At 50.8% G+C, this 25,421-nt stretch overlaps 1 protein-coding gene and 1 pseudogene across 2 annotated transcripts; both read left to right on the top strand.

Moving 5' to 3' along the window:
• The first annotated feature begins 2,809 nt into the window (after positions 1–2,809).
• Positions 2,810–10,628, top strand: FHL3 (four and a half LIM domains 3). Its single transcript, XM_079777631.1, has 6 exons — positions 2,810–2,987; positions 7,801–7,974; positions 8,071–8,245; positions 9,223–9,392; positions 9,519–9,705; positions 9,832–10,628. Exons 2-6 carry the CDS (start codon positions 7,819–7,821, stop codon positions 9,984–9,986), a joined length of 843 nt encoding a protein of 280 aa, XP_079633757.1. The 5' UTR covers positions 2,810–2,987; positions 7,801–7,818; the 3' UTR covers positions 9,987–10,628.
• A 6,195-nt stretch (positions 10,629–16,823) lies between these two features.
• LOC307103268 (large ribosomal subunit protein uL22-like) lies at positions 16,824–17,372 on the top strand (annotated as a pseudogene). Its single transcript has one exon. The product of its transcript is annotated as a large ribosomal subunit protein uL22-like (transcript).
• The last annotated feature ends 8,049 nt before the right edge of the window (positions 17,373–25,421 follow it).

Genomic DNA, 25,421 nt, shown 5'->3' on the forward strand with positions numbered 1-25,421 from the left:
GCTCCCAAGTTCGATTCCGGTCAAGGGCACAAGCCTGAGTTGCAGGCTCGATCCCCAGTAGGGGGCGTGCAGGAGGCAGCCAATTAATGATTCTCTCTCATCATCGTTGATGTTTCTGTCTCTCTCTCCCTCTCCCTCTCCCTCTCTGAAATAAAAAATATATATATATCTTTTTTTTTAAGTTTTATTTTCTGAGACAGCATGGAGGGACCTGGAGAGTATCATGCTAAGTGAAATAAGTCAGTCAGAGAAAGACAAGTATCACATGATCTCACTCATATGTGGAATCTAAGTAACAAAATGAACTGATGAACTGAGTGGATCCAGAAGCATGGAACAGAGTGCGGAATCTCTGAGGGAAGGCAGAGGAGGGTGGGTGGGTGGGAAGTAATCAACCAAGAACCTTGTATGCATATATGCATGTCTCAGACAAGGGGGAAGGGGGGCAGTGAGGGCCTGGGGTGAGGGGTGGGGGTGGGCTAGAGGGGGTCAATGGGGGAAAACAGGGGACTTATGTAATACTTTCTACAATAAAGAATTATCAAAAAATAAATAAAGCCGAAACCGGTTTGGCTCAGAGGATAGAGCGTCGGTCTGCGGACTGAAAGGTCCCAGGTTCAATTCCGGTCAAGGGCATGTACATTGATTGCGGGCACATCCCCGGTGCGGGGGGTGCAGGAGGCAGCTGGTCGATGTTTCTCTCTCATCAATGTTTCTAGCTCTCTATCCCTCTCCCTTCCTCTCTGTGAAAAATCAATAAAATATATTTTAAAAATAAATAAATAAAAATATAAACGCAAAAAGAAAAAGAAAAAAACACTTTTATTTTCTCCTATTCATCTTCTCTGTTAATTTGAAGATTAGCCCAGTAAGAAGAACTTAGAAGGTGGGAGAAAAAGTATTAATATTTTTAGCCCCACACTCTTTTCTTGGCATAAGAAGTTTTAACATCTGACTGGATTTGAATCCAATCTGCCATTAGCTGTGTCGCCCTTGGCAGGTTACTCACTCTCTCTGTGCCTCCATTTCCTCATCCTTAACGCAGGGATAAAATTAGACATTACAAAAGTTTTTGGAAAGGCAAGTGCATTAATATATATAAACTGCCCAGAGAGGGCTCGTGCAAAGTAAGAACTCAGAAAAGGTGGGCTCTTTAAGGATGTTCAAGCCATGAGTAAAAACCAGAGACCCCAACTCGACCTTTGACCCAGCACCATCCTTACTCACTCATAACCTCTCCCTTTCAGAAGGCTGCTCACCAGTTCCCTTCCCCCAGAGCAAACTGTTTTTTGCCTTCTACTCCAAACCGGCCAGACAAACCCCAAAGAAAGGGCCCGCACACGGCTGCTCACTCCCTGGATTCCTGAGAACAGGTGCCTATGGCCCAAACTAGGGGGGATGAAAGGGTCCAAACTGAGGCACATCTGTCATTCATGCATTCTTCAGACATTTGTTACCCAAACACTGCAGTAGGTACTGGGAATGGGGTGATGATCAGGAAGGACCCATTTCCTGCCCTGGTGGCACGTAACAGTTTAGGCACCAAGAACACCAATAATGAACAAGCCATTGTTAATTTTGAAAGGAAACCTCGCTTCAGGGGTGACTTGGGACCCAGTAAGGCAGGCAAGTGATTCAGAGACGGCAGAGGAGGAAGCCCAGGAGCCCCAGCCTGGGAGGGAAGGGGTCTCCGCTGACAGCTCGGCTGGACCCAGCGTGGGGACGGTGGCACCTGAATCTCCACTCGAGGTGCCGAGGTTGTTTCCGGGATTGGTTTTGTTGTCTCTTGTTTTTGCAAACAGCGCAGCAGAGCCTCCCCCTCCCTTCCCCACCCTTCCAGATCGAGGCTATTTATTCCTAGTGACAAGCCGGAGGCTCCCAGGAGGGGTGGCCTCAAAGACCTGGTGGGGCCCTGTGTCCCTGGCAGGCGCCAGTCCTCCCTCCAGGGCACAGAGAGGAAGCCAGGGGGTTGGAAACGGTAGAGGTGAGGAAGGAGGGGGTCCCTCCACCGCCCATGAAGTGCCCTGACCATGCACCCTCCTCCCGGAGAAGCCTAAAAACCTTGGGGCCAAGGATGAGGGTCTCCCCTGGGCTTCGAAGGTCAAAACTATTCCTGGCACTGTGGAAACCTAGGCAGGACTTTTCGGTCCCAGGATGCAGCTGGAGGTGAGGAGGTGGCTACTTCTGTGTTTGTCACTCAGAGGTGGGGACTAAAGCCCTTTGAAAGTCAAGTCCCGATGGGGGTGCGGGTGGGGGGAGGATCCTCTCTGCACTCCACCACCTAGGTCACTGACAGGGCCATGACCCTGGGTCAAAAACCACCCTCGCCTCCAGGCTGGATTAAGGCCTTTCCCAAACTCGGGCTGAGTGTGACCCTGGGGGGGGGGGGGGGGGACTGGTGTGGGGGAGAAGGACACGAAGAGGTAGGAAGACTCTTGGTCCCCACATGGACTTCCGTCGGCTGGGTCCGGTACCCCTCGCCCGAGATTGAAGGCGGCAGTCTCCCGCTTGCAGCTGGGGGGCGGGGAGGTGGGGGCAGCGGGGGGGAAAGGGGCAAGCAGGGAGAGGCTGGAAAAGCTGCAGAGTGGGGACAGGGGCGGGGTCCTGGCCGCCCGGGCTGGGTGGGAGAGCCAGGTTAGGCTGGGCCCCAGGAGGGGGACTGGAGCGTGCTTCCAGTCGAAGGGAGGCGGGGCGGGGTCTGCCCCCCCGCCCCCCCCCCACTCGGCGATCGCGGGCGGGAGGCGGGGTCCGCACCGGCGGGCAGGGGCGGGGGGGCGGGGTCCGGGCGGGGCGGGCCGGGCGCTCACTTCCTCGGGGAGGGGTTGGGGCCGCGCTCCCACTCGCCCACACGGTCCGGGAGCTGCCGGCAGCTCGCTCGGCCCCCGCGCGGCCCGGCCCGCAGGTAGAAGCGTGGAGGGACGCGGGCCCGTCTTCCCGCACATCCCCCCTCGCCACGAGCGCGCCCCGCTGCCGCCGCCCGCTTCGAGGTGAGCTCCCCGCCGAGCCCGGCTCGGATCCCCGCTCCTGGCCCCAGCCCTGGAGCCGCGGACAGAGCGGCGGCGGCCTGCCCCCTGCCCCCCGCCTGGGTCTGGCCGCGGGCGCCCGGGGCGCTGAGCCCCGGAGGGCGACCTCCAGACCACTCTGCTCCCGGCCACCGGCGGGGCGGGGGTGCTGCGGGACTGGGCGGGGGAGGGGGCCAAGTTTGAAATGGAAAAGCCAGAGTTCTCGAAATAGAGACCGGAGGGTCCTAGAAACTGAGGTTCCCAAAAGCCCAGTGGAATGGGGGACCGGGACCGGGACCGGGAGGCTGGCTCAGGCAGGAGGCTGCAGTTACTTGAAACAGGACAGGGACTTGGGCTTAGAGTCAATGAGAGACAGCCCCAGGCGTAGGCACCAACCCAGGTTCTGTGGAGCTTTTTAGGAAAAAGCGTACAGTGAATCTAGTGACCACTGCATAAGGCCCTTCCCAGTGCTGGGGGCAGAAATAAGGCAGCCTGAACCGCTTGGTTGTCCTGTTACGCCAGGGCCGCCGGGATCCTGGGCGAGTGAGGGGCCCCGGAGCCTAAGCTTCCTTAGCCTGGCTGTGAATCCGCCTCTGGGAGGCCTGTAGAGACCTTCAGAGCCTGAGACAGAGACACTCGGGCATGCAGAGATGCTGAGAGATGGAGAACTGGATGGGGTGGGGACCGAGACATGCTTCCCAGGAGAGACACTAAGAGACCAGACGTGGGTGTTCAGAGGTAGAAATCCACAGAGGCGAGCTGCTGGGAGATGGCCAGTCCGAGATCCAGAGACACCCACTACATACAGGCAGTTGTGAAGTGTGCGGACGCACAGGCACGGGCCGTGGAACCGCGCTAGATGCAGGAGACTGAGATTTAATGGAGGCGCACTGGCCGCCTCCCGGACAGAGCAAGAGAGGCTCAGGCCCAAAAGATTGGGGAGCAAGAATGTGGGGGGGAAACACAAACGCGGGGCCAACTTCGTCCCCATGAGGAGGGGACCTGGGACTGTAAGATTAAGATCAAGAGCCCCAGGCATATACAAAGACAGTTTCAACTTATTTTTAAACTCGGATCGTGGACCGGCTGCTTCAGCCCTGGGGGACTCGGGGTGAATGAACTGTTCCTCTCTTGTCCCCAGAGCAGCTGCTGGATCCTGCTTCCCACCCCCCTTTCCCCTAAACTGCTCTGACTCCCAGGCCCCAGGGCAGGGAGGGGGAGTGGAGGGTTGGGGTAGGTGCCTGCTAGCAGGGGGTGGGGGTAGGGGTGGGGAGAGTTCAGTGTCTCCCCTTTAGTCTCCTGTCAACTCCAGGGAGCTAGAGGAGGGGTCTGTTCTGATCCTGGCTCACAGCTGCGGGGCCTGGCCAGGGATATGGACAGTGGGGGCTGGAGGGGGGCATAAAGGTTGAGCGGTTGGCATGGGTAATTGGAAAGGCTCCTGGGCGTCTTCCAATGGCAGGGCTGGCAGCTGGAGGGAAGAGCCGGGCTCCTGTACCACTGATGTCACCCAGCATCTCATGTCCCCCTGCTCTGAAGGGCTTTTCCCCCCATTCCACCACCATTGCAGCATTTCTAGGGAAAGAGAAACAGCAGAAGGCTCCTGGGCTCTCTGATACCTGAATGACCTTGAGTATGCCCCTGGCCTCTGTGCCGCACTACCCTCCTGCTTGCCTTTTGTGAGACCTGATGAGACGGTGGGTGGGTGGGTGGGAATGCACTTTGTGAGAGGAGAGCAGCATCCAGATGTGTGCACCTGTGTACCTGTGTGAGGGGGGTCTCAGAGTTATGCTTGCTGGAGTCAGGCTGCCCCCATAGCCTGGGCTTCTTTGGTGCCCCAAGTGGACATAGGGATTCCCTCTTTGTTCTCTCCCTGGGCCTACACTAGGAATGTCCAGGTCAAATCCCAGGCCAGCTCCCCGATCCAGGCCTGGTCGAGAAACTATTGTCTGACCCCCGTATGAGGGAGGGGCTAATCATAAAAACACGAATATCCTCCATTTACTGACAACTAACTAACTCAAGGTGCTTTCCAAGTATCATCACATTTTAGCCCGACAATAAACCCAGGAGGTAGTAGTAGATGGGAAAACAGGCTCAGAGAGCGTGAGTGGCTTGCCCAAGATCACCCAGGTTTATATTTCACAGCTCAAGCCTCTACACACCACATGCCACAGCCATTTATCCAGCTATTCTGAGCTCTGAGAGGTGCCAGATGTGTGTCTGGGTCAGGTGTAGAGGTGTGTGTGCTGGTGGGGGTAGGGGCTGAGCGCCATCTGGCCACCTGAGCAGTCTCCCCTGCACAGCCCTCCCCACCATGAAGGAACACAAGACTGGCTCCCTCAGTCCCCCAGTCCTGCCAGGGAACGGGGGAGGAGGGAAATGGGCAGAGACAGGTGGGCCTTGATAGTGCCCTTCACTCTGTCCTCACTGGAGCCCCGCTGGACAGACTAGGGGATTCTGGGAAGGAAACAGAAGCCATGCCCATACCCTATTTGGGGTGTCCCTGTCTCAGAGTGGTGACTGCCTCCCAGGGGGTGGGCCCAAGGCTAGCATGGGCCTGGGAAGGTGGCGGCTGCTCAGAGGCCAGCCAGGAAGGAAGGAAAAGGCCCCCGGCACTCCTGGACAGAGGCATAGCCACCCTCCACCTGTGTGCCCCCTGCTGCCCATGGCGGACAGCCCAGGCAATCCTCAGATGCCGGGCCAGAGGAAACCCAGGCCTGAGCGGTGGGAAGCGGGGTTTCTGCGGGGGGCGGGGGGGTACCCTCCACCCTGCAGCATAGCCCCTACCCCAGAAGTCCCTGCTCTGAAGACCCCAGCTCCTGGTGGCCTCAGGCCCTGGCCAGGGTATGAAGTGAGTGTCCTCGCACTGTACAGAAGGACAGCTATGAGCTCACGAGCCATCCCTTCAGAAGAGCCGGATCCTACAGGCTTGGGGCGTCTGTTGGCGCCTGGAGTCTGAACTCCAAGGCAGAGCAACGCTTGTTGGCGAGAATTTCCCACTGTGGGTGGCTGAGAAGAGGAGGGCTTTCCCTTCAACTGGAGCCAGGGCAGGCTCTGGGGACTGCCAGTTCCCGAGGTCTAACGTGGAGGGAGTAGGTTGGTGGGTTCCTGTGTACTGTGAGAACATGCCCTTCCGATGGGTCCTGGGGGTTCCTCTCCACCCACCCCGGGATCCCTGTCCTCAGAGAGCCGGCTTCGTGATGGAGGAGGCTGGAGGTGGGGAGCTCTGAATCTGGGGCTAGAGACTGGTGTCAGGGGCAACAGAAGGGACCAGGAACCCCATTTCCCCACCACCACCCCCACTCCCCATGCTCCTGTTCCAGAGGCAGCTGGGTGGATGACCTCATCCCACAAACATGCTTTGTTCCTGAGAAAATGGAAAGTGTCTGAGGTTTGGTGGGGGGAGTGGGTGTCTGCAGCAACAGCTCTTAGGGCTCCCCCTTGCCTGACTCCCCATCCGAGAGGGGGTCTGATTGGGGAGAAAATGTCTTCAGTGGCTCCCTCTCTCACCCTTCACGCCCCCACCCCAAACCCTTAGCAATCAGAAAAGCTGGGGAGAGGCTGTCTCTCCCAGAGGCAGGAGGAGGGAAATGGTGACCCAGGGGATGGAAAGATTCCTGGGTTTTGCCAGATGCTGCCAAGCATGATGCCCCCCAGCAGGAGATGGCAGGGAGGCACGCTGCATCATCTGTCTCCAGTTCCCCTCGCCCTCCCCAGGCATCTCATTTCCCTTTTCTCTCCCCTGTTGCTGGTAAAAACCTGACATCTGGCCATCGGGGCTGCCACAGCTGCTGCAGATGTTGCAGGCCACGGCTGCCCAGGCTGGTGCGACCAGAGACCCAGCGGGGGGTGAGAGCAGAGCGTCCAGCTGGGGAAGCTGCCTGGGTCCAGCTTGCAGGATTTCCTTCCTGCTTAAACCCAGGCTGAGCCTCTGAAGTCCTTATGGCTGGGCTGACTCTCCTGGGAGGTGAGGCGCAATGACATGGCCTCCTCCACCTCCACCATTCATCCGCTCAGCGTACCTCTAACATCCCCCTGCTTCCGGGATGGGGACAGACAGGAACAGCCCGTTCCCACCCCTACGCTCCCCGCTCCAGACCTCTGGGTAGGGGCTCCTTTATCTGCATCCCAAGGGTCCCTTCCTAGGAGTCAGGAGAGGGTGGGAGTGCTGTTCATACGGGATAGGATCGGGTGGCTTTCTGCCCCTGCTCTTGCCCCCTTGGGGACAGTAGGGACAGTGGAGGCTAAACTCAGGCTGGGGCAGGAAATGAGTCACTGACCCAGGAAAAGCCCCCTCACCCCAGATCTGCCAGGGCCCAGATAAGAAAACAACTTCTGCTTCCTGATTTTTTCCTGACCCCCCTTCCACCCCCACCGTCAAATACAGAAACAAACAAGCAGGACTCCTGGGTTCCCGGAAGCACCCTTTCCCCATCACCACCTACTCTGACCTGGCATTTTCTTTCTTTAAAAAAAAAATAATATTTTGATTCAATTCAGAGAGGAAGGGAGCGAGAGAGAGAGACATCAATGATGAGAGAGAATCATTGATCGGCTGCCTCCTGCACGTCCCCACACTGGGGATCGAGCCCACAACCCCGGGCATGTGCCCTGACCAGGAATCGAACCATGACCTCCTGGTTCATAGGTCGACACTCAACCACTGAGCCACACTGGCTGGGCTGACCTGGCATTTTCTATGCCTGGCCTCTTGCTCTTTATTGAATGCCAAGGCTCCTGCAAGGAGTTCAGCCACAGCCCTTCTCGGTGACCCTGTTGCACCTTGTGTCCCTAACAGGGCTCACTCACAGCCACCATGAGTGAGGCCTTTGACTGTGCAAAATGCAGCGAGTCCCTATATGGCCGAAAATACATCCAGACGGACAACGGCCCCTACTGCGTACCCTGCTACGACAACACCTTCGCCAACACCTGTGCCGAGTGCCAGCAGCTGATCGGGCATGACTCGAGGGTAAGGACCAGACCAGGCCGGGGGGGGGGGCAGGGAGTGGGTGGAGGCTGGAGGGAGGGGATAAAGGTGCCAGTGCCCCTGTGACGCTCCCGGCAGGAGCTGTTCTACGAGGACCGCCACTTCCACGAGGGCTGCTTCCGCTGCTGCCGCTGCCAGCGCTCCCTTGCCGATGAGCCCTTCACCTGCCAGGACAGCGAGCTGCTCTGCAACGACTGCTACTGCAGTGCCTTCTCCTCACAGTGCTCTGCCTGCGGGGAGACCGTCATGCCGGGTACGTCCCCGGGGGCTCATGGCGTGTGGGGCCGGCTATGCCTGGCACCTGTGTAGGGTTCATGCATGTGCAAGGGACTGGCACGCCTGTCTGATACCTACATGGAGGTTTATACCGTAAACACCTGCACAGGCAGCGTGTTCTTAGAAACTTAGTGTGTGCAGGGTCTGTCGTGCTTATATGATCTTGGGAACTTAGTGTGCATAGGGACTGGCATGCACAGGTATACACTTGAAAGCTTAGCATGTACGGGAACGGACAAGCCTGGTACATTCCTGAGGGCTTAATATGCGCTGGGCCGGTGGGCCTGGTATACACCTGTGGGCTTACCATGTATGGACAAACTGACACACCTTGGGGCTTAGCATGTCAAAAGAGCTGCATGTTTGGTGCATGTAGGAGCTAAGCGTATGCTGGGACTGTCATGCTTGGTACAGTGGGTCTTGGTGTGTGCAGAGACAGATAAACAGCGGGCTTAACATGTGTGCTGAGTGCATGCTTAATAGATATGTGTAAGGATTTAGAATATGTGGAGAAGGGCATGATTGGGATATGCAGGGGCTTAGCATGTACTGAACCTACCGTGTTCAGAACTTTAGAACTTGCTTGGCTAGTATAAGTGGGGTATTTGTGGGTGTGCTAAAACCATCAAATCTGGTGCGTTAGGGCCTAGCATATACTGAGTCATCATGCCTATGACATGAGACAGTCATATCTGTTCCATATGAGGACTTCACATATGCCAAACCCTCATGTCTAGCGTATGGGGGCCTAGCATGTGCATGGCCAACATGTCCAGTGTTTGGGGGAGGTTAGCATGTACAGTATGTGTGGTGGGGACCCTGCTGCATGTGCATGGACACCACCCTGCCTGAGCTATGGAAACTGGGGATTCTCCTGGGGAGCGCGGCCATAGCAGAGGGTGGCACTCAGGAGCTTGGCACACAGCTTCTGAGTGGGAGCCCTGTTCCCCACAGGGTCCCGGAAGCTGGAGTATGGAGGCCAGACGTGGCACGAGCACTGCTTCCTGTGCAGCGGCTGTGAGCAGCCACTGGGCTCCCGTTCCTTCGTGCCCGACAAGGGTGCTCACTACTGCGTGCCCTGCTACGAGAACAAGTTTGCTCCTCGCTGTGCCCGCTGCAGCAAGGTGGGGGCTGGGCCAGCAGGGTGGGGCCCTGGTCTCCACTGTATGACGGGTGGGTGGGGGTGAGCAAGGCTCTGCTGTGGGGTGGGGATCCCCACGCCCCCCTGCTGACAGATGCTGCCCCCACAGACGCTGACACAGGGTGGCGTGACATACCGTGACCAGCCTTGGCATCGAGAATGCCTGGTCTGCACTGGGTGCCAGACACCCCTGGCAGGGCAGCAGTTCACCTCCCGGGATGAGGATCCCTACTGTGTGGCCTGCTTTGGAGAACTCTTTGCACCCAAGTGCAGCAGCTGCAAGCGCCCCATCACAGGTGGGAGAAGGGTCGAATAACTGAGAGGGTGGGGTGCAGGCCAGGGAATGGGATCTGGGGTTGGATGAGACCGAGGGCCAGGACCGCCCTGTAGGTCAGCAGAGCTAACGTCCAGCCTCCCTCCAGGACTCGGTGGGGGCAAGTACGTGTCCTTTGAAGACCGCCACTGGCACCACAGCTGCTTCGCCTGCGCCCGCTGCTCCACCTCCCTGGTGGGCCAAGGCTTCGTGCCCGACGGAGACAAAGTGCTGTGCCAGGGCTGCAGCCAGGCAGGGCCCTGAGCCAGGGCTCCTGGGCCCAGGCCCTCCCAAACCAGGGCCCTGAGGACTAAGGCTCCTTTTCCAAAACACCTCTGGGACCCAGCCTCTCCCCAAATTGGGGCTCCCCCTGGGCTCCAGGATTCAGCCTCCCCACTCCCAACATCCCCAAACTGGTACTCCCTGGCCCAGGGTCCCCAAACCTGGGCTCTTCCGGACCCTCTACCATTCATATCTCCTCCCAAGCCTGAACTCTAGAACTCAGCCCTGTCCCCCTAGAGTTGTGGTTCCCAGACCAATCCCTCTCCCCAAATCAGGGCTCTAGATCCCGCCCCTCCACACCTGGACTCAGACCCAGGCCCTTCAATCTAGGCTTCTCGCCAGACTTTAGGTCTCCTCTGGGTGCCTGCGAAGTCCTGGACTCAGGCTGGACCCTCCCCACCCCCATCCCCCTCCTGTACCCAGGGCTGGGGCTGTCTGGGCAGCAGATCAGGGGTTCACTGGTTAGAAGGTCCTAGGGTACAGGGTTTTGCCCAGCCCGCAATCCTTGCGTGTTTTCTCATTTCAGCTCCCATTCGCCCAGAGATGGGCCGCGGGGTGGGACTGGTTCGCCCCCTTAGAGATTCTGCAATAAAGCAGTGTGAGGCCGCACAGGCCGCTGTGTGTGTGTGTCTGGGGGTGGAGGGGAAAGAAGGTGCCTCTGCAGACCAGGAGACTCTGAGGCTATTCCAGGCCTCGGTGCAGGGCAGAGGGGGGAGCTGCGGGCCACCGGATGGGAAATCTCTCCGGAGAAAGGGGATCCCCGCCGCCGCCGCCGCCGCCGCTGCTACCGTCCCTCGGGCTTAACCTGCCAACCCCCTGCTGGCTAAGGGCTCTCTCCTCCCCGGAGAAGGGAGGGGTTTACGGGAGCGCGGGGGTACTGGTGGGTTTCCCGGTCTGGTACAAACTGTCCCCCTCCCTTAGTCGTCCTTTCCAAATCCCGCTGAGCCCCCGGTGCGGGTCCCCAGTCTGGGCCCAGACCCTCAGTCCCCTTCCCCCCTCTTCCCGAGGATTAGCGGAGGCGGCCCGGGATCCGCTCGCGGCCGCACGTTTTTTGCCAAAAAAGGCAAGGATGCAGCTGCACGCGCCACGGGAACATCTGGATCCGATTCCCGGCATGAATGGGTCACGGCCCCGCCTCCCCACCCCCCTGATTCCAGGGCGGGGGCGTGAGCGCGCAGAGGGGGCTGGCCCCCAAAGTGGGGAGATGGGGCGGAGCGCTGCCCCCGCCCCCCCCCCCTCACCCGGCGTCCGACGCCCCGGGAATGCCTGCTCTGCGGCCTGCGGTCTGTGCTCGCGGTCCCACTGTCGGAGACGGAAGGCTGTGGGCACTCCCTGCGCGCTCGGGCTGAGGTGCTCCAAGGCGCTCCAGGTCTCGCCCGCCCGCAGCCTCCTGGGGTGGGGGCCGGCGCCGCCGCCGCCGCGGGCCCTCGCCTCCCGTGGAGGAGGGGCCCTCGGTCCGGCACGGCCGCGTGATTATATGTATCGCGTATAAAATCCTCCCTGTAGTCCTCTGGGGCGGGCATTTTTCCATCTCACAGAGGTGGAGACTCCGCGGGCCAGTTCCCCCCAAGTTACAATAGGCAGCCACTGGCAGATCCCGCATTCTGATCGGCTTCATACTGTCTGCCTGACCCTCTTCGAATTCTAAACTTTCTGAGGCCGTGGTTGACATTTCCAAATGCCCACCATGTGTGCTTATAATTGAATGATTATACGTTTCCATTTTTGTCTCTTCCACCAGCCCCTGTGAGGACTGGGCTCGCCCTGCCTTGCTTGCCCCTGCATTCTCAGCTCCCGGCAATTACTACATGTTCAATAAATACTTGTTGAGGACGAGTAGTCCAAGCCTAGGAAACAGCTGTTGCAAAGGCCTGGAGGCCTGAAAAAAAAACATAGGGTGCTTTGAGGAAGCAGCAAGCAATTTCATTTGGAGGAAGTGCCAAGAGACTTAAAATGGCAAGCAGAAGCCAGGTCATGAAAAGTCAAATGCCAAGTTAAACAGACCTCACCCTGCGGGGAAAGCAGCCAGTGGAAATGTTTAAGCAAGGACATGAGATGATGGCTCTGGCTGCAGTGTGAATAATGGATGGGAGAGTAAGATGAGCAGGCTGGTTAGGAGGCGGGTGCTGTGGTACAGGTGAGAGAGAATGAGGCAGGCGGCAGCAGGGGTGGGAAGATAGGACTTGGTGACTGGTGGGACAGAGTGGGGAAGAAGAAGGTTTGAGGGAGAGGAAGGTATCAGGTGAATGGTGTTGCTCAGATGATCTACCCACCTAAGGAAGAGATGTGCAGATACAGTACTGAGTCGTTGATTTCAAGATAAACATTTTTCAGATTTAACATCTCAGAAAGCAAATGCATTGTATAATCTAAGGTGTGACCTCGTTTATTTGATAATTTTCTTTCTTTCTTAGTGGAACATAAAATAATGGGGAGGTTAACATTTTACAGGAGCTCATATTCAATGAAATACAGTAGATCCCAAACCTGAGCCTCAAGCCCCCCCTCACCCGCCAAAAAAAAAGATACATGCTGAGTCTCCACAATACTGAATGGAGATTTCTTACTCTTTCCTAGTGGTGCAGGAAAAGCCTCTAGTGAGGAGTAGTACCTGGGGTCCTCTCCCTGACGTTGAGGTCTTGCTTAAATTTTTAGACACCCCATGAATAGGCAAGACAAGAGTCATTATCTCAATGTTATTTTACAAACTTGCAAAACAAAAAGCAATGCATGCTTATTGTAGCAAAACTGAATCCCCAAAAGTAAAGAGAACAAAAGGTAAATCACTGATAATTTCTTGGTATATTACAGCCTCTTAGTTCTTTTTTGCTAAGCATGCATGTGCATATGTATTTTCATTTCTAAGTTTATTTGTCAATTGAAAAAAGTCATATATGTATATGTGTGTGTGTTTAAGCTTATCATGCTATACTTTGGGTACAAAGAAAAATTCCCTTCCATACCAGATCTTCCAGGCTACCTCCTCATGAACAACCGCTGTTTACTGTTATTGGTTATCCTTGAGAAAGAATCTCTTTAGGCTTCTATTTTTTTTAATATATTTTATTGATTTTTTACAGAGAGGAAGTGAGAGAGATAGATAGAAACATCGAAGAGAGAGGAACATCGATCAGCTGCCTCCTGCACACCCCCTACTGGGGATGTGCCCGAAACCAAGGTACATGCCCTTGACCGGAATCGAACCTGGGACCCTTCAGTCCGCAGGCCAACGCTCTATCCACTGAGCCAAACCGGTTTCGGCTAGGCTTCTATTTTTATACACACTGTTGTGCATCAGGCTTTTTTCACTTTGGGTGACCATATTTCCATATGAGTTTATGCAGATTTTTAAAACAGCTTTATTGAAGTATAAGTTATGTGGACCCCAGGAAGAGATTGATTTGATGTGAACCCCAAGAATGAATTTACTTGCTGAGGTGGACTCTCCAGGTTCAACCAACGACCTAAATTTTACAAATAGAGAGAGTCTAGCAGCCATCTACTGGGCGGGGCTTCTCACGTACTCTGTATACCAGGAAGAATCTCTGATTGAACGTGGTTTCCTGGCACTGTGCCCTCCTTGTTTATGTCATCAGAGTCAACTATTATTGTTTTTTAAAATATTTTTAAAGATATATTTTTATTGATTTCAGAGAAGAAGGGAGAAGAGAGAAATAGAAACATCAATGATGAGAAAGAATCATTGATCGGCTGCCTCCTGCATGCCCCCCACTGGGGATGGAGCCTGCAACCCAGGCATGTGCCCCTGACTGGAATCAAACCCAGGACCCTTCAGTCCGTAGACCGACGCTCTATCCACTGAACCAAAACAGCTAGGGCTATTATTATATTTTAATCCTTACCCTATATGTTTTTTTATTGATTTTAGAGCAAGAGGAAGGGAGAAGGGGAGAGGGAGAGAGAAAAACATTGAGGTGAGAGAAACTTCAATAGGTTGCCTCCCACATGTGCTTCAACTGAGAATCGAACTACAACTTGGGTATATGTGCCCTGACCAGGAATCATAATGATGTTCCACCCAACTGAGCCATACCAGTTAGGGCTTGAGTCAACTATTATAAAGGATATCCTGCTTTCACCTTTCAACCAATGGACTGAGACCTGCCCCAACCAATCAGAATTGTGTGATTCAGACCAATCAGAACTGTGTGAATTGGATATCTCATTTACATAAAATGGACCTAATTACTAGTAGGAACCTGGGTGGGAACTTTGGTATAAAGAACAACCCTCCCCCAAGACTATACTTTCAGGGATCATTTCTATAGTTTGTTACTGGAGAATGCCTCTGAATGTGTAGCACACCCAAAACCACGAGGAGGAGGTACAGTGTCCTCTCCTGAGTGTGAAACCCGTCCTTTGGAGAGTAAGAGGGAGAAGATGCAGTCTGAGTGGTTTTTGTAAAAACAAAATCATCTTCCCCTTTGTCTCTAGTGAAGTACGTTTTCACTTGTTTACCGGAGGCTGTGACTCCCCAGTATACAAACTATTTGCCTGAATAAAGTTTCTCCTTTTTCTTTCTTTCTTTTTTTTTTTTTTTTTTTTTTTTTTGGTTAATCCTCACCTGAGGATATTTTTTCCATTGCTTTTCAGAGAGAGTGAAGGGAGGGATGGATGGGAAGAGAGAGACACACACGTTGACTGTTGCCTTCTGCACTCACCTCGACCAGGGGCGGGAGCAAACTTACAACCCAGGTACTACCCTTGATCAGAAATCGAACCTGGGACCCTTCTAACCACTGAGCAACACCAGCAAGGGCAAGTTCCTCCTTTTTTCATTCCAATACCATTTGGATTTGTTTCCATTTTGATGGCAGCAGTGGGATCTGAAGCAGCACCCAGGCTGTCTTCCCAATGCCATCTCAGAATCAATGCCTCAGCGCCAGCAAGGTTCGATTTGGACTTGGTCCGTTTGGCTCTTTGGGACCTCATCCATAAAGTTTTGTGGGGACAGTTAGGCTTAGGGGGCACTTGAAGGGATAAAGGGTCTTCATTAGGTGTTAATGGACAGTGCATGTTCTAAGCTCCCATTCAGTAACCAGCCACCCTCTGGTACCCCAGCCAACTTTATGCACAGGACCTATGGCGCAGAAAGTTGCATCTGGCTGGGTCTTTGGACAAATATCACTCAGACCCAGAATGATCTTAAATTTTGCTGGCCCGGATGGGGCTCCTTTGAAATTTCAAAACTTGTTTATTTGCAAGCATAATTGGCACAAAGAAAATACCAAACCTCCCAAAGACAATGGGAGGCTTTTTTTAACTGGTACCTTGAGAGCATTAAATGAAACCCATTATCACCTCTCTTAAAGAGAATAATTCTAAATGGAATAAACACCTTGATAAATTAGAAAAAGGAATTTGCACCTGTGAAATTGAAGTTAAAGAGGAACCATTGGGAAACTCTCTAAATTTTGCCCATGTTATTCTAAAGCTAGACCTACTGCGCTGGCCAGTGTGGCTCAGTGGGTAAAGCGTCGGCCTGCGGATGGGAGGGTCCCGGGTTCGATTCCCGGTCAAGGGCACATGCCCGGGGTTGCGGGCTTGATCCCCAGTAGGGGGTGTGCAGGAGGCAGCCGATCCATGATTCTCATCATGGATGTTTCTATCTCTCCTTCTCCCTTCCTCTCTGAAATCAATAAAAATATTTTTTAAAAAATAAAGCTAGACCTACTAACAACCCGCCAGAAAAAACACCCTCTTCACCTCTTCCACCACTCCCACTTCACACCCCAATTTTTTCTCCCTTTTCTGCTCTTTCTGAACTTCCTGTTTTCTTCTCTCCTGATGTCTACTTCTCTTAATGCACCAGACCTTCCTCCCCCTTACTTAATAGTTCCTTTTAAGGTTGAATTGGGTGATGGCGACCATCACAATTCTTATGCCGCTTGGACTAAGTCCAAATTTATGGCCTCAGTAAAGGACTTCCCTGACCCTAAGATTAATTCCCTTGAATTTGAATGGCATTTCAATCTCATTATCAATGCCTATCAGCTGGGTTTTCTGATCTTTATCATATTATTCACATATTTGTAGGAAATGTTTATCCTGGAAATTTTTGTTGGCCTCTGATTGGAATGAACCTCGGGAGGACTTTGATGCCCAGGGCTTTGAGAAGGCACACAGGCCACTAAATTATTCCTCAAATCTTTCCTTGCCAAGTCATTTGGAAAGCCATACACCGTTGTCTACAGAGAAAGGACAAACCTGTTCCTGACTATTTTGATAGATCTGAACGGACTTTCCAACAAAATTCAGGGATTAAAAAATCGAATAATGAAACTCTCAATCTGTTCAATTCTATAATTGTGGCTAGCTTTTCTGAAGCCTTTAGTACTTTAGTAAAACATCACCTTAACTGGGCCACAAAACAACCCCATAATATAGCCTCTTTGGCTAACCAGCTATGAAGACTTTAGAGAAAGACAGAAACCTAGGGCTACATAGCCCTAGATTATCAGGAAAAGATTGCTAAGCTCTGGCATTCCAACTACAACAAATAAAAAGAGATGCCCTGCTTGGCCGGTGTGGCTCAGTGGTTGAGCGTTGTCCTATGAACCAGGAGGTCCTGATTTGATTATCGGTCAGGGCACATGCCTGGATTGCAGGCTCTCTGCCCAGTGTGAGGTGTGCAGAAGGCAGCAGATCAATGATTCTCTCATCATTGATGTTTCTGTCTCTCTCTTCCTCTCTAAAATCAATAAAAATATATATTTTCTTAAAGCTGAGAAATAAATACTTAAAAAAAGAGAGAGATGCCCCACTCTTCTCAAAAGCAGCCAGACGTGACCTCTGAAAATGGTCCTTTATTCACTTGACCCAGAAAGCCCCACAAAATCATACAAATCAAGAGATTCAAATATTCATGTTCACTTTAAGAACACTCATGAAACTGCCCAGGCCATTAAGAGTATGCATGTCCAAAAAGTCATCAAGTATCTGAAGGACGTCACTTTCCAGAAGCAATGTGTGTCATCCCGTCGTTACAATGTGGAGTTGGTAGGTGTGCCCAGGTGAAACAGTGGGGCTGGACACAGGGTCGGTGGCCCAAAAAGAGTGCTGAATTTTTGCTGCATGTGCTAAAAAAACGCAGAGAGTGATGCTGAACTTAAGGGTTTAGATGTAGATTCTCTGGTCATTGAGCACATTCAGGTGAATAAAGCTCCCAGGATGCGGTATGGAACTTCCAGAGCTCATGGGTGGATTAACCTATACATGAGCTCTCCTTGCAACACACAGGATCCTTACTGAAAATGTGCAGCTTGTTCCTAAACCAGAAGAGGGAAATATATCCCAGAAAAGTATATCCCAGAAACTGAAGAAACAAAACTTATGACCTGGGAATAAATTCAACATAAAATAAATACTAATAAAATTTAAAAAGAGAGAGACATGCCCCCGAATTACCAGTCTCTCAAAATCAGAAACTTGTGGTTTGTTTTTTTTTTTCTGTAAATACTTGGACATTTTAAAAGGGACTGTCTCAAATACAAATAATGACTATAACTAAACCCTGATAATGTTTACCAACCCTCATTCTTTAAGCAGGTCTAGAGATGCTCCAGGGACATTAAGGGGACATTTCCACTACTTAAAACAAACCAATTGGGGGAAATATATATATAAATTGGGGAAGAACTGGCTAGAGCTCTAATTGACACTGGAGCCACCCTATCTGTCCTCAACTCCCCAGAGTTCTGAATTTATCTAGATGGTCAGAGCAGCCAGCCAACCTATGACAGTCCCTAAATCCTTACTCATCCCTTTTCAATTGAGACCTCTTACCGGTAATTATTATCATTTATTACTCATTCTATCAGCTCCCATACACCTCCTGGGAAGAGACTTTTTAGAAACCTACCAAGCCCATATTTCCTTTTCTCACCAGGGATCTTATCTCTAGAGTGGCTCTCCCCCAAATCCCCATTTATTCAACTAATCTCATCAACTACATACATCCTGTTCTCCAAGTGCTGCCCAAAAGCCCGTGGGCACAGTCCAAATCTGATGTGGGCCATGTGCATTCAGAACCCCCAAGTAAAACACAGGTAGACCCCAAAAACTCTTCCTCAATCTATATATATAAAAGCCTAAGTGACCCAATGACTGAACAACTGGTCAACCAGTCGCTATGATGCACACTGACCACCAGGGGCAGACGCTCAACACAGGAGCTGTCCCCTGGTGGTCAGTGAGCTCCCACAACCGGAGCGCCGCTCAGCTGACCGGGATGAGGAGGGCTGGAATGAGTGGGCCAGGATGAGCAGGAACAGCTCCTCCCTGACCATTGGCTGCTTCGCACACTACTACATCCCTCAGGGGATGTTGGATGCTGATTTTAGCCTGATCCCCACAGGCCATGCCAAGGGACCCCACCCGGGCCTCTAATATTAAATAATACCCCCTAAATCCTGAGGCCTTGGCTAGGATACAATATATATATTGTATATGTTGTACACACTAAAGGCCCGATGCACGAAATTCATGCAGGAGTAGGCCTTCCTTCCCCTAGCTGCTGGCACCCAGGACCCGGGCTTCCCTCGCAGCCCTGGCTTTGTCCAGAAGGTCATCTGATCTAATTAACATATTATGCTTTTATTATTATAGATGCCTAATCAACCCTAGGGGCAGCCCTTGTGTTACCCCCATCTTACCCATCTGCAAACCCAATGGAAAATGATGGAAATTTGTTCAAGACCTCAGCCATAAATAATATAGTCATTCCTTGACAGTCCATGATTTCCAACACCCACACTCTGTTCTCTAATGTTCCTTCTGAAAGCTGATATTTTTTGGCTATTGACCTCTGCAGAAAGGCCAACAATTTACTTGGACTGTTCTTTCCCAAAGATTCAGAGAAAGCCTGGCTTATTTCCTCCAAATCCTTAAGGCCGTATAGCCACCATTTCCTTCCTATGTGGGTCCTCTTTGCTCCAATACATCGATGATTTACTCTTTTTTTTTTAATTGATTTATTACAGAGAGGAAGGGAGAGGGATAGAGAGCCAGAAACATCGATGAGAGAGAAACATCGACCAGCTACCTCCTGCACACTCCCCTACCAGGGATGTGCCCGCAACCAATGTACATGCCCCTGACCTGAATCGAACCTGGGACCCTTCAGTCCACAGGCTGACGCTCTATCCACTGAGCCAAACCGGTTTCGGCGATGATTTACTCTTATGTTCTCCTTCTGCAGAGGCTGGCCTCACTAACAGCCTCCATTTACTGCGTAATCTAGCTTCCAAAGGACATAAGATTTCTAAAGAGAAACTGCAATTTTGTCAAATTTCCGTTACATTCTCAGGACACCTCCTAACTCCAGAAGGATTAAATCTTGACCCATCAAGCCTACATGGCATTTTAAACTCCTCCCTTCCTCAAACAAAAAGACAGCTTTAGGGGTTCTCAGAACTTGCAGGTTATTGTCAGAACTGGCTTCTTAATTTTTTCTTACTGTCGCAACCACTTACGACCTACTCAAGAATCCCTCTTCTGACCCCCTACGATGGACCTCTGATGTCCATCAATCTTTTTTTTTAATATGTTCTTATTTATTTCAGAAAGAGGGAGAGAGAAAAACATCAATGTTGAGAGAGAATCATTGATCGGCTGCACATCCCCTACTGGGATCAAGTCCGAAACCCAGACATGTGCCCTGACCAGGAATCGAACCGTGACCTCCTGGTTCATGGGGCGACACTCAACCGTGAGCCACACCGCTGGGCCTAACAATCTTTTGAAAGAATAGAAATCCAGCTTACCTTAGCTCAGACCTTAGAGCATCCAAATTATAACCTCCCTTTTCACCTCTTCACTCATGACCACGAAGAGAATGCTCTAGAGTCTAGGGGTACTTACTCAATCTCATGGGGTGTAAAATAGGCCTATAGGATATTCTAGTCAGCAAATAGATCTAGTTGTTCAAGGACTTCCCCCTTGCCTTAAGGCAGTTGTCACTGTTTCCATCCTTATAAGGCTACTGAAAAGATGGTGATCTCTTCTTACTGTGTATGTTCCACACTCTGTTGAAACTCTCCTTAATTCTTTTCATACTCAGAATCTTTCTGCTAGTCATCCAGCCAAATATAAAGTCCTCCTCTGTCTTCACCCCACCTTACTATCACTCAAAGCAACTTACTAGTACTTTCTCCTGTACCCTACTTCCTTTTTCAGATGTATAACATCCCCCGTGACTGTATTATGTTGACTGACCAACTCCTTACCCCACAACTGGATATACACCAAACCCCACTTCCCAATGTAGACTATGAATGGTTCACCAACGGATCTGATTTAAGGGGACCCAATTTAAGGGGACCCAATGGCAATTACAGAGCTAAATTTGCCATTGTCTCCCTTGATACAACCATAGAATCCAGCCCTCTACTTGAGGCCAAACCTACCCAACGAGAAGAACTACATGCCCTTACTAAGCATGTTTATTAGCCAAAGATAAAACTGTCAATATCTATACTGACAGAAAATATGCTCTTGGAGTAACCCATGACTTTGCCATGCTGGTAGGTTTCCCTACCACATTTGGACAGAAAATTAAAAACAGCCGAAACCGGTTTGGCTCAGTGGATAGAGCGTCGGCCTGCGGACTGAAAGGTCCCAGGTTCGATTCCGGTCAAGGGCATATCCCTTGGTTGCGGGCACATCCCCAGTAGGGGGTGTGCGGGAGGCAGCTGATCGATGTTTCTCTCTCATCGATGTTTCTAACTCTCTCTCCCTCTCTCTTCCTCTCTGTAAAAAATCAATAAAATATATTTTAAAAAATAAAAATAAATAAAAAATAAAAACAAACTATGTCCTGGCACTCCCAGATGCCATACTGACTTTCAGAGCCTTTTTTTTGTTAACATTCAGGGACATTCTTCTACCCCAAAGTGCAAGGAATTGAAATTGGCTATTTCACAGGAGATAACAACAACCCTGCCTATAGAATCCATCTATTTCTACCCTCCCTCCATTTCCTCACTTATACCAAAGACTAGGTAAACCTCATGCCATTTCTCTGGAGGATGGAGGAGGGAAATGGATTAAGCAAGGCTATTCCTTTGATTCTTCTTTTTTTTTTTTTTTTTTAATTGATTTTTTACAGAGAGGAAGGGAGAGGGATAGAGAGTCAGAAACACCGATGAGAGAGAAACATCCATCAGCTGCCTCCTGCACACCCCCCACTGGGGATGTGCCCGCCACCAAGGTACATGCCCTTGACCGGGAATCGAACCCGGGAATCGAACCCGGGACCCTTCGGTCCAGCAGGCCGACGCTCTATCCACTGAGCAACACCGGCCAGGGCAGTTCCTTTGATTCTTCTTGATGCTTATAGATAGGCCCTACTAACCGCCCTGTCCTCCCAACAATCTCCAAAGGGAGATTTTAAACTTCATCGATGATTTAAGTCCTTAAAACACTGAGAAAATGATCCAATGAAGAAAACAATGTTAATGAGACTCTTCACCCACTATTGCCCACCAGGCATATAAGATGGGCAAAATTTGTCCAAAATATAACTCTGGGAAACTGTCGCATGCCTCTCTGGGCCACTTTCCATTACTAATGTGTCCTTTAAAGGTATGGCAATTAGATTGTATCCAACTTCCCCTTCTCATATGGTTATACATACGTGCTAGTCATGATCTGTGTGTTTTCACATTGGGCTGAGGCTTTCCCTTGCCATGGCCCTGGCAGTAGCTAAGTCCTATTAGGAAAAATTAGTCTGTCCAACCAGCATGGCTCAGTGATTGAGCATTGACCTATGAACCAGGGGGTCAGGGTCATGGTTCGATTCCAGGTTGGTTGCAGGCTCCATGGAGGGGGCGGGGAGGGGAAGGTGCAGGAGGCAGCCAATCGATGATTCTCGTCATTGATGTTTCTATCTCTCTCTGTCTCCCTTCCTCTCTGAAATCAATAAAAAATATTTTTTAAAAAAAATTATTCTAACTTCAGGAATCCCTCAAGAACTTAATAGTGATTGAGGAACTCATTTTATAGGACAGATTGTTCAAATGTTTGTAAAATTTGGCATATCTATCAGCATTTCCATTTTATCATCCCAAATCCTCTGGATTGGTAGAAAAAAACAATGGAAAAATAAATACTAGGTTGGGAGAAATTTGCATGGCATTTAGTCTGTCATGGCCCAAGGCCTTCCTGAACCTGCCTTAACTTTCATTCTACCCCCACTGGAAAACATAAATTTTCGCCTTTGAGATGATCACAGGTCATGCTATGCACCTAGATGAAGAACTGCACCAACCAGTACTTACCAAAGGAGATCTCCTACCTCACTGCACAGAGCTTATCAACACCCTACAACAGAACAGTGGCTCCTGGGAGACAAGGAATGTCCTCAGGGCCTCAGGCCCGGGCGTTTTGTCTGCTGGAAAAGACACCAACGCAGACTCTCATCAGTCCCAGCTGGACAGGACCTTATCAGGTCCTTCTGACCAATCTATTACTAAATTCCGTGGCGTTGACTCATGGATTCATTTCTCATTTAGCCAGACCCTTGAGCAAAATGGGGCTTCCCAGCCCATCCCTGAAACAAACTCAGACCAAACTCCAGGCAACAGGACGAGAAGAAGACAACAGCTGAAGTAAACAACTATTTCCAAGAAAATGGACCAGGCCTGCGTCACACCAGTTCTTCCAAAGATTCTTAACTTAAATTTCTTGTCTTTATCTCTTGTTGGTCTTTGCTTATAAGGCTACCCTTTATTTTTTAGAAGATTATCAACATGATAACAAACCCAATTGTTCTTCCTTTTCTCTCTCTCTCTCTCTCTCTCTCTCTCTCTCTCTCCTCTCTCTCTCTCTCTCTCTCTGAAAAATAATATTTTACTAAAACTCTCTGAGAGTGCTGCTAAGGGCTGAAATTTTCACTGATTGTTGGACGTCACCCAAACCCTAAATCAATTAAAGACAAATACCTGCCACTTGTTGCTCCATTTACCAAGTTAATATGGTTCCCAATGTCACTGTCTTCCTAGACCAACCTATATCCAATTTCACCTTTCAGGTAGAGAGTATTAAAAAACCAGAGACATCTGCCCCCTGCTTGTTATTATTCATTGTCCCTGTCATCTTCACTGAATTTAAATTTAAATATGCCCCCAATCTCTTCCTTACTTGATCTCTAACCATCTAGGTGACAAATTTAAAAAGAAAGATATAACCAAATTATGTAAACTTGTTGCTTTAATTGGATACAAACCTGTTGGATTTTTCAAAGCATGCAAACTGTTTCACCTTTGGTTGGAAAAATTCTCTTGGCATATTTATGAATGAATCCATAAAGAAGAATCCTTAGGTGTGTGTGGGGGGGAGTGTTTATGCACCTCCCTGGTTCATCTTATTTTTGGTACTGGAGAAGATATCCCAACTAAAGAATGGGCATATCAATGTTTGGGCAGTTGCCTGTTGGAGCAATTTGTGACTCTTTTATCTATAATAATAAAAGCATAATATGCTAATTAGACCAGACAGCCCAATGACCTTCTGGATATCCTTCTGGACGTTCTTCTGGACGAAGCCACTGCAGCGGGAGCTGAGGCAGAGGTGGTTAGGGGTGATCAGGCAGGCAGGTGAGCGGTTAGGAGCCAGTGGTCCCGAATTGCAAAAGGGATGTCCCACAGTGGGATCGGGCCTAAACTGGCAGTTGGACATCCCCCAAGGGGTCCCAGATTGCGAGAGGGTGCAGGCTAGGCTGAGGGACACCCCCTTCCCCGCCCCGCCGCACAAATTTCATGCACCAGGCCTCTAGTCTATTCATAAGAACCCCAGCCTTTCCATAAATTCTTTTAACAAAGAACTATTTCCTCAGGACCAAAGGCAGATCATGAAGCCCAAAAGGGAAATGGTGGCCAGTAATGATAAAATAAGACAAAGTATACTCAGCATATTAGTCCCTAGTGCCAGAATATATGTCAACAAGAATATAACTAGGAATCTGTCCACCACCATCAGACAAATAGCCGAAGAAGTGACTAAGACTATTGCTGCCTAACAGAAGTCCCTAAATTCCCTTGCTCCAGTGGTCCTGGACATTCCCATTGTCCTTGAATATTTGCTGGCCAAGAGAGTTCTGAAAAAGAGGATTACACTGGTATTTCAAAGGTGTGTTTACCTAGATGCACAAGAACAATGGACTTAAACTCTTTTTAAAAATATATTTTTTTTTATTGACTTCAGAGAAGAAGGGAGAGGGATAGAAACATCAATGAGGGGAGAGAATCATTGATCAGCTGCCTCCTGCACGCCCCACAATAGGGATCGAGCCACAACTGGGGCAAGTGCCCTGACTGGGAATTCAACCGGAACCTCCTGGTTCATAGGTCCATGTTCAACCATTGAGCCAACACTAGCCAGACTGGACCTAAACTCTTTACTAAAAATGTTATACGCAGTGCAGCTGGCGTGGCTCAGTGGTTGAGCATGGACCTATGAACCAGGAGGTTGCAGTTCAATTCAGCTCCATTCCGATCCCCAGCATGGGGGTGTGAAGGAGGCAGCCAATCAATGATTCTCTCTCCTCATTGATGTTTCTATTTCTCTCTCCCTCTCCCTTCCTCCCTGAAATCAATAAAAACATTTTTTTAAAATGTTATATGCCGTCCTGGCCAGCATTTCTCAGTGGTGAGAACATTGGCCTGTGCACCAGAGGGTCAGATTGAGTCCCAGTCAAGGGGTCAAGGGCACGTACCTGGGTTGCAGGTCCCATGAGTGGGAGGCAACCAATCCATGTGTCTCTGTAACATCAATGTTTCTCTCTCTCTCTTTCTCCCTTCCCCCTTCCTTCCCCCGCTCCCCTCCACTTTCTCTAGAATCAATGAAAAAATATCCTCACTCCTTGAATGAGGACAAAGACAAAGAGGTTATATGCCTGTGGCATGACTCCTCACCATGACCTACCCAGTTAGGAATTCATGATCAGATCACTCTGTGAGGTTACATTTGGTCACTGGACTTGTCGGTTTTATCATAGGATCCTCTTTTCGTTCACAACAGAAACAACATGAAAACACTATCATCCCCATTTTGCTGACAAGGACACTGAGGTCCAGAGAGGAGGGAAATGTTGGCAAAAGTCACAATGAGAGCTAGGGACTTAAGTTTCAGTCTTCCTGATTCCCATCCGTACTCCCTGGCTACTCCTCAGTCCACACGGAGTCCCCCTTGCCCGCCTGGAGGGCCTCGGGAAAGCGCCGGAAACCTCAGGTTCCTGGATGTCTATGTGCCCCCTAGAGGCACCTGCAAACCATCGCCATCCTCCAGCACACCCCCCGCCAGCAGGGGGCACTGCTGCCATCTCGGTCTCCTTGTGGTGTTCACTTTCCCTCCAGTCCCCGAGGCACTTCCGGCGCCGCGGAACTTTGGTGCCGTGGG

This window comes from Cnephaeus nilssonii (assembly GCF_951640355.1).
Source record: "Cnephaeus nilssonii genome assembly, chromosome: 7".
Lineage (NCBI taxonomy): Eukaryota > Metazoa > Chordata > Mammalia > Chiroptera > Vespertilionidae > Cnephaeus > Cnephaeus nilssonii.

Excerpts from the sequence above, each read along its gene's own strand:
- FHL3 (XM_079777631.1), top strand. The coding sequence starts at position 7,819 with ATGAGTGAGGCCTTTGACTGTGCAAAATGCAGCGAGTCCCTATATGGC. Across the intron at positions 7,975-8,070 it reads TGATCGGGCATGACTCGAGG|GAGCTGTTCTACGAGGACCG; the intron begins GTAAGGACCAGA and ends CGCTCCCGGCAG. Across the intron at positions 9,393-9,518 it reads GCTGTGCCCGCTGCAGCAAG|ACGCTGACACAGGGTGGCGT; the intron begins GTGGGGGCTGGG and ends CTGCCCCCACAG.